The sequence below is a fragment of the Pteropus alecto genome, unplaced genomic scaffold (assembly GCF_000325575.1).
Source record: "Pteropus alecto unplaced genomic scaffold, ASM32557v1 scaffold50, whole genome shotgun sequence".
Classification (NCBI taxonomy): Eukaryota; Metazoa; Chordata; class Mammalia; order Chiroptera; family Pteropodidae; genus Pteropus; species Pteropus alecto.
This window is the reverse complement of record NW_006431918.1, coordinates 2,557,514-2,572,694: the sequence shown is the minus strand read 5'-3', so window position 1 is coordinate 2,572,694 and position 15,181 is coordinate 2,557,514. Positions and strand designations below refer to the sequence as shown.

The 15,181-nt window shown below is 35.7% G+C and overlaps 1 protein-coding gene and 1 non-coding gene across 3 annotated transcripts in view; one reads left to right on the top strand and one right to left on the bottom strand.

The window, feature by feature from the left end:
- The window catches only part of INPP4B (inositol polyphosphate-4-phosphatase type II B), a 557,392-nt gene that overhangs the window by 469,007 nt on the left and 73,204 nt on the right, over positions 1-15,181 (top strand). For both annotated transcript variants that reach the window (XM_006906232.3, XM_025042642.1), the window contains one exon: positions 4,082-4,285. In XM_006906232.3, coding sequence (XP_006906294.1) covers positions 4,082-4,285 — 204 coding nt within the window. The remainder of the gene's footprint in view (positions 1-4,081; positions 4,286-15,181) is intronic.
- Positions 2,299-2,417, bottom strand: LOC112475199. Its single transcript, XR_003044598.1, has one exon. It is a non-coding gene; the product is annotated as a 5S ribosomal RNA (ribosomal RNA).

Sequence of the window (15,181 nt, the reverse complement as noted above, 5' to 3'; positions counted from 1 at the left end):
AGTTCTGAGCTGGGACTCAAAAGGCTACATTTTAATATGGGTGGCCTTGGATAACATCCTGAAAAAAAAAAAAAGGAAAATTAATCAACTGGTAAGGAAACTAAAGAAATATCCACAGAGAATGTAGGAAGGCTCTTAACTGGATTTAGCTGTGGGAATAAAAAAGTAAGGGTGAATCTTCGAAATTATTGAAAAGGCATGACTAATAGAAATTGATGACTAATCCAAAAAGTATTACTGAAGATGATCAAGATGTTTGGATTCAGAGTTACTGAATGGTGCTGGTGTCACTCAAGTGGAAAGGTGAGGAAAAACAAATTTATTACAAAAACAAAACAAAACAAACCTGCAATTCGGCTGGGACTTCTAAACTCAAAAGATTTTAAGGTGGAAACAGTTTACAGTACTGGTTCAGGAGGTGGATAGAAATGGATTTTAAGGCCTTGCCATACAGATGACAGTTGAAGTTATGGAAGAAGGGGTTACATCACCAATGGGAAAAAAAAAATTCTTTTAAGGTTCCTTAGGGTCCCCTGAGCCAGCAGGGGATTATGAGTCAGCAAAGCAAACTGCAAAGGTCAGTCAAAAAAGAGAAGCAGAAATAGAAGCGTGCACTTTACAGTTTACAATGAACTCCCATGAGGTTTCACAGATAGGCATTGTAATTTTGTACACACTGGAGAAAAGTGGTTGTGTGATTTATCTAAGGTCAAGTGAATAATTTATATGAGCTGCCCAGATGTCAGTAACTCTCTTGGCTGAAAATTCAATGTTCTTCCTTTCAGTGAATGTTATGTGATATACAATGTGATATGTGAACACATATCAGTGCTCTTAGTTCAGAGTATAGCACTATCGCCCTATGAAATAATTAAAGCATGTCAAATTTTAAAATAAACAGGATTATTTTGTGACATGTATATGACTACTAAGATGATAACCACTTGTTTATGACATTGGCTACTTTTCTATATTGTGGTTGGGATTAGGCATAGCTTTGAATTTATTCAGTGACAATAAGGAGATTCTAAGTAGAATGAGACTTTGCTTAATTTGCTGAGATCTCTAGTTTAAAAGAATGATTTTTAAGCGAACATATCCTAACTTCCTCTGCCATTAATATTCAGGAAAATAGGAAATTAATTCTCAGGAGAAGTAATTTTAGTAATTTTACACTTGTAGATAATTCTGTAAGTTACTTTGAAGAATACATGTATGAGAATATGAATTGGAGAAATGTCAGCAAGGCAAGAAAACATTTCACTTTTCAGATAACATTTCTCTCTCTTTTTAAGATCAAACAAATGAATCAAATCTGCCTTTGGTTCACTTTATGCTTTTTAAATATATTATTAAACTGATATTTTAAATGAATTGTTATGCCTACTCTTATGATAACATTTAGGCAACTTTTCTTTTCTCTGATTTCATGTAGTGTTAGCTACAGAAAAGGAGAATGGTTTTCATAACTCTGAGTCAATAGACAACTAATTCAGAGTCATGATCATGTCCTTGTCATGAATTGTAACTTCCCTGGTACCATCTCAGTTGCAAGAACAGCAACATAAGGATGTGTTAGAATTGAGTAACAACATTAATCTCTTCAAGCTGATTTATTTTGACTATAAAACCTCAGGGTCTACATTTACTAAGTAATGCTGATCAAGAAAGTTAAGATTTTTTTCAGGTCACGAGGATGGAATATTTTATATTTTCTAACAGAATGTGATTCAATGCACAGGATCCTGGTGATCTAGAGAGTTTCCAAGTAGTCAGATAAAATTTTCAATATAGACACAGTAAAAGATCAGTTATCATTGTGTTTAAGATTTTGTGTATTGTATTCAACTACCCTCCCTCCAAAAAATCCTGGGTTGTATAACTGTAAGAATCTACTATTTCATCTCCCATGACTTGGTGACAAATCAACCCAAATGAGACTTGCATAAATGAAATGGAATCTCTGTATGTGCATGCTATGGGAAGAAAATGATTGCAATTATAAGAACCATAGAAGATTTCACTGGGTGTGAATAGATATTCAGCTACATAGTAATTACGTGAGTGTTATGGAGACTGGAGTTATAGTAGCAGGAATTCAGAGAAGGCAAGCTGTTTTGCTCTAAAAATAAATCAAAATATTTTATTAAAACTATCGACAGAAAAATAGTCAAGCTGAATGGAAGTAAATTCACATTTTTTTAAACTTTTTTTTTTTTTAGGTGAGGCAACCCTTGATTGACCTCACAGATTGCAAGGACCTTGTCAGTTTACAATTCCTTATTTTTTAATTTTTTATGCCTATAGCACCTGGTCTTCCTAGGTGGTCTCCCATCCAAGTACTAACCAGGCCCAACCCTGCTTAGCTTCCAAGATCAGACGGGATCGGGCTTGTTCAGGGTGGCATGGCCGTAGACTTAAATTCACATTTTTAATATTTAAATTCACATAGATGGACATATCTATGTTACATGGAAAATTATATAAACAACACATTTCCCCATTTTGCTGTAACTATACTGACTTGTTTGAGTAGTCTATAGCCAACTTTTCTATCAGTTTTTTAAATAAAAATGCTGCTTTTTATTTTGATTTCCTAATTTATTATCAAAATATTTTCCAACCTTTTATTCTTAGATATATTTTTCCCATATTTCTTATCTACTTACCGTTAAAGTATTTTCAATATTAGATCTGGTAGCTGTTCAGAACACTTGGGGGGTCTGGGGTTGAGAAGAAAGGACAAAAACTTCTAGGTTTGTGGTGGCTTATAGGTGGTATAGGGAAGGAGAAAAGCTACTGAATTTGTTAGAAAACTTGGATTCTGTTTCATTTGGGCTGCCAATAAGCAGTCTGCCGCAGGACAGTCATCACGCTTCTTTCTCAGAGCTTTCTTATCTGGTTAATGAAGAATTTTATGATCTATTACAAAGAAGTAACTACACAGATATGACATCATCTTATTAGTCACTTGTTGTGCTGGCTTTAATGGGTTTTCTTTAATTGCATGAACACAACAGGGAGATTTAGAGATAATTTAGTAACCACCAGGTAGGCATAGCACTGTTGACTGCATACTCAGAGTATACCAATAAATGATTACCTTGAGTTACAGCTTTATAGCCAAGAGTGTCTCATTCAATGGAGATTATTGAGATTAATGCTATGAGTTAAAGGGCCTCTTCCTAACAGATTACAAAGTATGACTATGATAACAATGTGGGTCAGTGTTTGAGTCACTTCTCTACTCTTTGAACAGATTGTTAGGCCACGTGCCTGTTACGGTACTATAATACAGAAAATAAATTACCACGCCCTCCAGTATGTTACAGGGTGAAGCTATTAAACATTTCAGGAAATTGCAACGCACAGCTGTAAAGTTCTTCATTGCTGGGAGGCTGTCATTACTCTAGTACTTACTAGGTATTTACCATCAGCCTGTAAAATCTACCATGGCAAGCTTTATCGTAACCTCATTAACATTGAGCATGACTGAAACTGTTTGGTAGAAGAGACAGTTAGGGGATGATTATAAGGAATAAAAGCCAAATGTTTTCGTGGGGAAGAATGCCTATGTCATCTCTACTGCTGAAATCTGTTCATGGTGCTAAAAATAAAAGTCTCCTGCCTCTAGCTTTTTTTAAAAGGCATGTCTTTCTTTCTTTAGCCTTTGCCTCTGTTTAAAATATAGAATATCCATAGTCTGATCTCATTTTCTTTTAAGGTATGTTTGGAATTACTTGAAAGGTAGATGGCATTCACATGATTATCCTCAGTGAAGTTCATCTCCAAAGACAGCATGTGGAACTCAAAGAGAGGGGGCTAAGGAGACAGATGGTGTTTATAGTGCACACAGAACCTCAGCATTGACTCTTAGAGCAGGAGGACTCAAGGGCTTGGCAGGATCCCCAAACCGAACTGTATTCCACTGATTGATATGAACCATTCTCTCTGTCTGTTGCCTGTACTTTCCCCACCATCCACACCACTTAAATGCCAATAGATCTGTAATTGACCTTTTCATAGCTCTGTGCTGAGATGCTTTCCATGGTGTTTCTAATCCATGTCCATTTCCTTCCAGACAGAGCTTTTTGTACATGCCTTTAAGGATCAGCTGGTCAGAAGTGCTCTTTTAGCACTTTATACTGCCAGGCCAGGAGGCGTCCTTAAAAAGCCACCCTCTCCTAAGAACGGCACAGAGGAGAGCTGTCCCCAGGATCCACCTCCACCAATGAAAAGGCAGGACTCCATACCTCATCATTCAGACTATGATGAGGAAGAGTGGGTAAGTCTCTTACACAGTTGCTTGCCTTCCAATGTTTAGTCCTGAGAAATAAAGCCAGAATGATAGGGAATCTTTGCTTTTCATCAGAATGAGGTGGAAAGCAGTCACAATACAGGTTGTGGATAAATAGGTCACATTTTTCTTTAAGGGCAAATTAGAAGTGAAAGTTTTATTTCTGATTAAATTTCTTTGACATAAAGATTTATTTGCTGTCAGATAAATCATACATGCATAACCGGGAATATGTCATCGAAGCAAAGATATTACAATTGCAAGACTCTAAATACTTTTTCTTATTTATTTCCAAGGCAATATAAACCATTAAAATTGTGTTTTTAGAAAAAGAGTCAGAAATTATTCATAACGTACCACTTGGAAGCAGCAAATATTTTCATTGTTGCAATCCAGTGTTTTATTTCTGAGCATACTTTGGAAAGTATCGGCATTTAAAGGGAGTGGATATGGAGCTCTCTCAAATCTCTCTCTTTCATGATTCTGATTAAAAAGAAGATGTTGCTCCAAGTGCCCTAAAATTGGCAGAAGTCTGGCCACATAAAAGCACTTGAAAAAAAGAGCTGCTAAAGCCAAATAAACAAAATAAGCCAGAGTGGATTGGAATTCTAGTTGGGCAGAATAAGACAGGAGAAACATGGAAGCATTGGATGAGGGGGAGCAGTGTGTTATTTCTGAATCAATATCTGGTAATTATCGAAATTCCTCCAAATTATATGTGGACACAGAAGGAAATGCTTTACAGTATCATATGCTTACCCAAGAATATGTATGCCAACTGTATTAGATGTTAAACAGTTAACAATTACTTTTCCTGCCATCCTAAAATTTAAAAATGTTCAAGGAGTAAATTATTTGAAAGGCCCAGGTCTCTCAAAAAATTGCTGTCGGACGGGCTATGAAGTGATGCCTGCTCTTTCTTCTGATAAAATTTCTATCACAGGAAAAATGGAGCTGAGTTCCAAGAGGTAAATGCTGAATAAGTATTTGTTGTTGCTGATTAAGATTGCATTTCTCCCACTGAAGCATTTTCAAAAGAGCAAATCTAATATTTCTCCCTTTTACCTCACCTTCTTCTTTAATTTATTCACAGCTCCAAGGCGTTTGCACCTCTTAACCTCTCTGAAGTTCAGTTTCCTAAACTGTAAAGTGAAAATAACAGCACCCATTCTGCTTAGCTCTTACGGTGGCCATGAGATAAACGATTCGCCTGTGTGATAATGCTCCAGTACCTGGAAAGGCCTAGACAAATGCATTGGATGGCTTCAGTAGTATTGCTATATGTTTTCTTTTTTGAGATGTGTAAATTATGTAATCTTATTATGAGGATCAATACTATTCGCTCGAGATAAATAGGAAAACTGGATCTATCATAAACGTATTTGTGAATTTTAAGAGTTTGGGTAGCTATAGAAAAGAACTTATATTTCCTTTAACTGAACATACAGTGCTAACCTTTTGACAAATAGTTACCATTTTATATTAAATCAAGTGAGAATTGTAGAGTTGGGGATCTGGTTTTCATAATTTTCACCGTATTGTGTTATGCGAACCCTCTCCACACCTCACCGTCTTCCTACCACTCAAAAATGTTCCCCTCCTTCCTTCCTTTCTTATTTCCTTTTCTTTAGATAATTTTAGAGAATCGTAGGTGTTCCAAGTGGAAAGGTAGGGAATGCTAGGTCCGTAGGTCCCAGAGCCTAGAGTCTAGTTGCAGATAAAAAGATGTTAAGAAATAGTTACGAGATATTGTGACAAAGGTTGGAGAGACACAGGTGGCAGAAGATATGCTCTACTAATATGAATTCAACTCAGAGTCTTGTATACAGACCTGCTTATGATGGAAAAAGATGGAAGAGAGTAGGAAATTTACCAGGGATTGAGGAGGTTGGCTGTGAACCATTCAGTTCACTGGGTGTCACTGAGCCCCTGTTCTGCCTGGTTCATTCCTTCTAGGGCTGTGACAAAAGGAGCTCTTCCAGATCTTCTCCTTGGCTTGTAGGTAATCATCTTTATGATGTCCTCCTGGTGTGCTACTCTATCTCCAAATGTCCCCCTTTTTGTAAGGACACAGAGACGAAGCACCCAGGCTTCAAGGACTCCACAGCCTGTTTAGGGTTCTAGAAGGACAAATGGCAATTGCAGTGCATTTTAGGGTCGTAGGCGGGGTAAATACGGGGAGAGCAGGAGTCTCTCATGGTCATGGTGAGATTTCTAGACTTAATTCTTAAGGTTTAAATGTGAAAAGAGGCTAACCATTCAAGAAAGAATGTGAGTTGGCCTTTTAGATAGGAACATAGGAGAGAGAGAGAGAGAGAGGGAGAGAGAGAGAGATTATTAGTTGTTTACTTGTTGTGTTTTAAAAGTGGTGAAAATTGAGCCTGTTTATACTCCAAAAGCCATTTGAGAGTCAGAGAATCAATGACTAATACAGCGAGGTTCTTACAAAGGAGAGAAGAGAATTAATTCTAGTGCGTAGGTAGAGGACAAGTCCCAGGCAGAAGTCATTTTTCCACTGAGATTGAAAGGAGGATGTAAAGATGGACTATACTTTTGTGAGAGTGGGTGGGCTGGGTGGCTTCTTTTTAGTTTAAAATATTTTTCCAGTTTTATTGATATATAATTGGCATATAACATTGTATTAGTTTAAGGTGTACAACTGATGATTTGATATATGTGTATATTGGAAAACAATCACCGCAATAAATTTAGTTAACATGAATCACCTCACATAGTTATACATTATTTTCTTGTGTACCATTAACAATACTTATGATGAGAGCTTGTCAGCTCTACTCTCTTAGCAATTTTGAATAATCAGTACAGTATTGTTAACTTTAACTATAGTCACAGTGACACACACTATGTCCCCAGAACTTATTTATCTTGTACCTAGAAGTTTGTAGCTTTTGACCACATTTACCCATTTTTCCCACCTTCTACCTCCGTCCTCTGGCAAACACCAATCTGTTTTCTGTTTCTATGAGTTTGTTTCTTTTAGATTCCACATGTAAATGAGATCATATGGGATTTGTCTTTCTCCATATGACTTATTTTACTTAGCATGATGCCCTCAAGGTCTTTCCATGTTGTCATAATGGCAGGATTTTTTTCTTCTTTATGGCCGAATAATATTCCTATGTGAGTGTGTATGTGTGTTCCATTTTCTTTATCTAATTTATTGAAGTTTAAGGGCACTTGATTTAAATGAAATCATAGATTTCTAAAGGGTGTGTATGCAAGTTTGCATATTTATCATACACAAACACACCCAAATACCTGACTTTGAACCAGGCATTGTAAAAGTCAGGAAAGTATTCAAGGAAGATGATGATATCTAATATAAAACTACAGGAAAATCACCATTACATTAATAAAAAGAAAATACCTCTGTTAAAAACACTGGCTTGAGTTAAAGGATGAACTATTGAATCAGCAAATCCATCCGTTCACTTATTCCTACATTCACTCTGAAAATATACATTGAACTCATATGGGTGAAACACTGAGTTAGGTGCCATAAAACAGGGGACTGAAGGTGAATATATTAACTGCATGTGGGAAAATCTAGAAATTGGCAGGATTTCATGAATATGCATGCACATAAAGATCTCATTCGGGGTTTCTCTTCTTTAATAGAACATTTGTGCATTTTAATGGACAGTCATGAACTTTGCCTAATCACCTTTTATGGACACTTAGATTTTTTTCCATATTTTGGCTATTGTAAATCATGTTGCAATAAACATGGGGGCGCATGTATCTTTTCAAATTAGCTTTTTTGTTTTCTTTGGATAAATGCCCAGAGTGGAATTGCAGGATCATGTAGTAGTTCTACTCTTAATTTTATTGAGGAACCTCTGTGCCGTTTTCCATAGTGGCAGCATCAATTTACAATCTTATCAACAGTGTATGAGGATTCTCTTTTCTCCACATCCTTGCCAACACTTATCTCTTGTCTTTTTGAGGACATCCATTCTAGCAGTCGTGTGGTAATATCTCACCATGGTTTTGATTTGCATTTCCCTTCTGATTTGTGAAGTTGAGCCCCTTTACATGTATCTGTTGGCCATTAATTTGTACATCTTCTTTGAAAAAAATGTATATTCGGTTCTTCTACACATTTTTAATTATTTCGCTTTTTCTATTTAGTTGTATGAGTTCTTTATATATTGGATATTAACCTGGATAGTTTCTGTTATCCTTGAAGTAGACTCACATTCAAGGAGAAGGGTACAGGGAAGGTGGGCTGAGGAGAGTGGTTCGAGATTCAAATGGGCACTAAAGAAAATGGGTGGAGGAATTTATTATAAATATTTGAAAAAATCAGGAAGAATTGCAATCCTCATGAAGGGCCGGCCAGCCAAGTTTTCAGTAAGAGTCTGCATGGTTGTTGGCTCACCCTCGACCATTCTCTTGGGAATTCTTTGGTAGCCTTGACACTAGGAAAAAGTCTTCCTATGTTTTTCTTCTAGGTGATGCAGGAGTGTCCTCTTAGTTTCTTACTTTTTCTTTGATTCCTTCAAAGGCAAAACAGTAGAGTAATAATAAAGATCTGCATCTCGGTTCATTAAGTTTCTGAATTTCCTCCAGAACCCACTGTTTCTAGAAAGCATATAAATACTTTGTCTAAATTTACTACAAATATAAGGAAAAACTTTCCACTCAGAAAACTTACTTCTCTCTTCTCCTAATGTAATTTTATCTATTTGCCAGCAATAACCAAATTTGATTATTATATAACATTCTTATTGATTTTCCTTACCAGCTACTTTCTGTCAAAAGGATTTCTTTGTCAATAGATGAAAATCCCTTTTAAGATACAGAAAAAAGAACTCACCAAAGTTATAACCATTTAACATTTTTTTCAAAGCTTTATCTAACTTTGAAAAGTTGAGAGAATTCAACAAAATGTAGCCAATTGAAAAATGCCTTTAGAGGTTGTGTTTTAAATGAATTGGAAATATAATTTTGTGTACCACTTTTTTGGTTATTCAGGTGGTAGAAAAGTTTCAGCACTGATTACAAGTCTATTCAACATCCTAAAATAATTCAGTGTTTTAAATTAATTTAATTGGGTTTCTGTGATAGCATATGAAAATATTCTCTAATCATTTAGGTTGGTTTAGGTTTGTACATAAGATTGCCAGCTCCATTTTAAAAAATCTGCTTTGTTTTCTTTCGTTTCCTATAGTGACTGTAGTTTTAACAATTACCTAACTTAAAACAACTGCATTTAGCTTCTTTTAATGAATATTTGAAAAGCAAATATATGTTAGTAGATTATTGCTGATATATTTTAAATGTTTTGTTTTTGAGGTCATGAGAAAGAATCTCCATTCTAAATCAGTGCGAGACTGTCTTCTTTTCAACTCGTTGTGTTAGCAAAATTGATGACGTATAAATCTGGATAATAATTATCTAGTCAATATGGAAGAGATTTAAACTAAAATGATCACTGACAAAAAAAAGTCTGTTATTTGCTGACTTTTATTAAATGATTGAGTGCTTTAAAAGTTGATTTTCCTAAAAAGTTAATAAACAATTAAATTCCAAAGGAATATTGGAATTTTATGATAATCTATGCAAAGAAATAGGATGATATAGCATTCTTCATCTTTTAGCTGGTAAAGATGACATATTGCTTTTTTTCCTCTACATTTCTATAACAGATGCTTCCAACAGCTGGGATTCCAAGATTAGTTTGTCCAAAATATGAAAGCATGTCATCTAACCAAAGTATTAAGTTGACCCAATTTTTGTGGCTTCCAGTAATTGTACTATTCTCTAGAACACTGATTTAACTTCGGTATTACTGCACTGATGGGTTTGGGGCTAAATCTGCCTGCCCTCATTCAAATAATTATTTGGAAAAAAAAAAAGACATAAACTTCTGAACCTTTATACGCTGATCCATTCCAGCAAAGAGCAGAACTCGGAAAACCATTCTTATTACTTAGCCATTTGTTAGTTGAACTACATTTCTATGTCAGACAACATTTTAGCATTCAAATTACTTAATTAATTCCCTTCTGCATGTTGTAAATGTAAATCAGATTTTAAATCTTAGTTTCCATTCTTAAGATCGGAGAACATTTGCCATGCCTTATTAAGGTCGAATGCATTCATGTCACATAAACACAGTAGATGATCCACATTAATTCATAATGATTTTTCAATAATTTTATAGATTATAGAAACAATAGCACAAATTCACAGAAATATTTATGTCAGGCATTCTGTTAATAAAGTCCATATATAATCTGAAAAAAATGTAGTTTCCCCATAACTCAGTATTCCCAAAGATTGCATTTTGGAGTAAAATTTGCACGAACAACTTTTTATGTATTCTTCCTCAACATCTCAGTCCATTTGATACTACATCTTTCTCTAATAATGTCTAGAACAAATATGAATTCTTAATCTTGACAGGAATATTGATAGAGCTATTTATATTACCATAATTGGTAGCAGTGAGCATAGACAGTTACAAAATATTACTAACCATTGAGGACAAAACATATTTCACCAGATGCCTCCACAGGCAATCTTCAGTGATCTGTATTCTCAACATCTCTTGCCAGCTTCTATCTCCATCTTAGACCTTACCTCTAGGGAAAATCATTCAGGCCATGAATAATACAGAAGTACTCATGCAAATTGGTATTCAAAAGAGACTCTATTCATTCTCTGACTGGCTGGAATTATGCTCTGTGAAACTATTAATCTGATCTTAATAAGAAGGAAATAAATTATTCTCATTTTTTAGAGTTAATTGTTAGAGACAACTAGATACTAACCTACGGTTTAACTTTTCTAAAGCAACACATAGCTTAGTTACCTAAATGAGTAAAATGTCCACTAAAATACGGCCATCTATTTCCAAATTTTATGAGAGAGAGAGAGAGGAATATACATATACATATATATGCATTTAACGCGAAAACATTTTGTACAATAAAGCGTTTTTCTTGCATTCCGTGAACACTCAGCCTTGTGGACACTGAATTATAATCAGTTGTTTATATATCCGTTTATTCTGTGTGTTCATGAACTTTATAAACCCCTTAAGGGCAAAGACAATGTTATGTTCACTGCTGTATCTCCACAGTTAGCAGAGCACCTGCATTTCAAAAGGTGCTCAGTACTCATTTGTAGAGTAAATTAATGACTTTGAAACTTGCCCTCAAATTATAATTTGTGTTTACCTTTTTATTTTTATACATGGACAATTTAAATTTAATATAATTCGTCAAGATGTCAGTTACCTTTTCCCCACACTAGAATTCATGAATTATTTTGAGAATTTTGTTTCTCTCTTCCAGTCAAAAGTACCCAGTTATATCCCTCTTCCCTTAGTGTGTAATTCCCAATTCATAAACAACTCTGTGGTGACTATTCAAATCATTTTCAAAATATCTCCAAATACAGAGAGTGGTAAAATTCAAAATGGACACAGAACATCAGAGATGACCAAAGCTAAGAACATGGTGAGTTAAAGCTTCCAGAAGCTTCCAGAAACCCAGTGGTGGCAATTTTAGCTTCATTTGATTATTCGAGTGCCAATTACAAAGGTCCTAGTTAACACAAAAATCATTTTAGATTTTTTTCCAGCAAATATGAATTGGAAACAACCATTTTTCCCTTGTCTCAGTCTTGTCTTTTTCGTCACTAAGTCATATATAATAAGGTTGTCTGGTTTTGTTAATCTTATAATGAGGAGGAGACACTGAGAGCATCCACTCCCCCCATCGAGAAGGGCAGACAAAGACAGGGAGAATTAGGCCAGTTCCCTGTATGGCAACTGAATGTGTTCTATCATCTGTTTTTTTGATGGATGGGAACATTCCTGAACTTGTGCAGTCCATTTCACCCAGGAGAAATGTGCTTGGAATACTTATTTGATATTAAAGTCCACAAAAGATGATTAAGCAAAGTTCATGACTGTCCATTAAAATGCACAAATGTTCTATTAAAGAAGAGAAACCCCGAATGAGATCTTTATGTGCATGCATATTCATGAAATCCTGCCAATTTCTAGATTTTCCCACATGCAGTTAACACATTCACCTTCAGTACCTTGTTTTACGGTACTTAACCCAGTGTTTCATCTATACTAGTTCAATGTATATTTTCAGAATGAATGTAGGAATAAGTGAATGAATGGATTTGCTGATTCAGTAGTTCATCCTTCAGTTAAAATCAGTGTTTTTAACAGAGATATTTTATTTTTATTAATGTAATGGTGATTTTCCTGTGGTCTTATATTAGTTACCATCATCCCCCTTCGATACTTTCCTGACTTTTACAACGTCTGGTTCCATGTCAGATATTTGGATATGCCTGTCTATAATAAATACACAAACTTGCATACACACCCTTTAGAAATCTATGATTACATTTAAATGGAGTGCCCTCAAAATTTAATAAATTCTAATATAAATACTGAGACATTATTTCCTAGATAGAAAATTTTAAATCCCCCAAATGTAATGAATTGTTGAAAGAAATACTGAGATAAATGCAGGCAGACTATTGCTATATCAAGATACATTCAGTTTGAAAAAAAACAGTCCTGGAAATTGATGGTTCACAGCATACTAACTGATGATGTCATGTAATTCAACCAGTTGTGCAGCTATCTCATGGTGTACAGATAATGTCCAATTACCAATTTAAAATCAAAAGCCTTCATCAATCAGTGAGATTTTTTTACTTGTTATTAAACGAATGTTTTATTGAATATTTTTACTGAATTGAAAACTTTAGCATGATGTGGCATTTGTTAGGGTGAACTCAGCCATTCAGAGTATAAGCTTAGTTCTAACTTTAATTTCAAGATGCATGTGGTAATACTTCTTACAGTTGTGTCTTAATTTCTCTTTATTCCAAAGTAGCAGGTTATTCAGTCAGTCAACAGATGTTAATTAAGCATCAATGGTGCACAGCAATGCTATAGGTACTTGGGGTAAAACAAATGAAGTATAAAATATGGATTCTAACCTCAACAGTCATATCCTCTAATTCAAGTGAATGGCCAACACTCATAAAACAAGCAGAAATATTGAGAGAGATTCCCAGAATGGAGGTAGTTGTTGATACACATTAAAAATGTCAAAAAGATTCAGGGAGACATTATATGGAGGTTAGAGAAGATGAAAAAATCCCTTCATGCTTTTATTTATTCACTCATTCACTCATTCATTCATTCTCTCTTATCACCTGATAAGTACTAAGACCTGAGAATAAAAGGATTAATAAATAATAGTTATTTCCCTCATAGAGCCCACTATTCGAAAGAAAAAGCAAAGAAAGAGTAGCATGAAGAGTTCTTGAAAATGATGAGACTTGAAAGGGTGAGGATTTGGATCGACGGAGGAGATGGGAGAAGGCATTCTAAGCATAGAAATCAGCATGTGTCAAGATATAAATATTCGTTCCTCCAAAGTTTCTTTCATGTCTCTGATGCTCAGCACCAAGCAAGCATGTGGCAGATAACCCCCAAAATATATGTTGAGCTATTTAATAGTGTGTTGCTAGGAGACTGACCTGGATGAAGTTCTCGTTTTGAAGACTAATGACAGTAAGGAGAATTATCTACGTCGACACAACTAGACAGGTGCCTCTGGGCTGAGAAGAGAATGAATACCTAGCCTATTTATGATCAGAGGAGTGATGACATGAGTGTGGTGATCGATGAAGATAAATGTGGTACTCGCGTATGGGCCTATTTGTGTGATAGCTGCTATATAGCTCTGGGCAAGATCCAAACCAGGGGACTATGGAGAGGTCAGTACTGCAGCAACGGTGGCTAGTTATCTGAATCTACTTGTGTGTCTAGGGACTGAATTTCAGGGTAAGGCCAGCAGTATGGTTATGGGGAAAGGAAGCTCGGGGGTTTTCACATGAGTAAATAGGTGAAGTTAAGCAGGAGGATTAATAGGAAGCAAAGATTGGGGAAATCTCACCTAATTCTGATGGATGTCACATGTCTGGCTATTTTTAGTGGACACGATGTGTGTGTATAGGTGTATTACACAGCTTGGGCCATACATGTGCCGGTATGTGCCATAGAGTATTTTAAGTGCAACTCCTTTCATCTAACGGTCTGGGTAAAGTTAGGATTAGAGACAAGAACTATCAAGCTATTGAAAGAAGGAAGGTTTGCAATGCTGAGCTAGGCCAGTATAGTGTAAATTGCACTCAATCAACTCAAGGATAAACTGGGGCTTCTTTGTAAAGATGGTGATAGGTCGTGTTAATTCACTGACTGGTTCTAATCAAAGTCCTCAGAAATTGGGAATGACAAGTGGGAAATTGCGCATGGAGATATAGATATGACAGGGCTACTTAGGAACCTCCCCCACTCCATATGGGCTCTGCTTTAGTCTTCACATTCTTGCCGATCAAAATTTAGACCTAAAAAGCAATGCAGAACTTTCTTTTTTTTAAGTTAACCGCTGATCCAAAACAGTCAGGATTTCTCTTAATACTACCAAGATCATAAACATGTGGCATGCTGAGTAAGCACCATGGCCCCTGCCCTCGTGGCTCACTCTGCCAGGTGTAATGTCCCCTTGGCTACTCACTGCTACATCCATCACATTTTTGCATTTGTTGCTACTGAGCTTGACCCACGTATTAGCTTAGGTCCTAACCCAGGAATAAATAAGGACCAAGGATCAGTACCTGACTCAGAATGGAATAAATATTGCTGCTAGTTCCCTACTGACTTTGTGCCCTCATTGCCAAGGAAAAGTTTATAGCTACTTCACCTCTAAGAAGTTGGTTGTCCGAAGCCTCCATTAAGGTCAAGGACAGCAGTTAGGTTGTATTTAATAAACGTTAGACTTTAACCCACCAGTGTTCCATTATTTCCTTCAT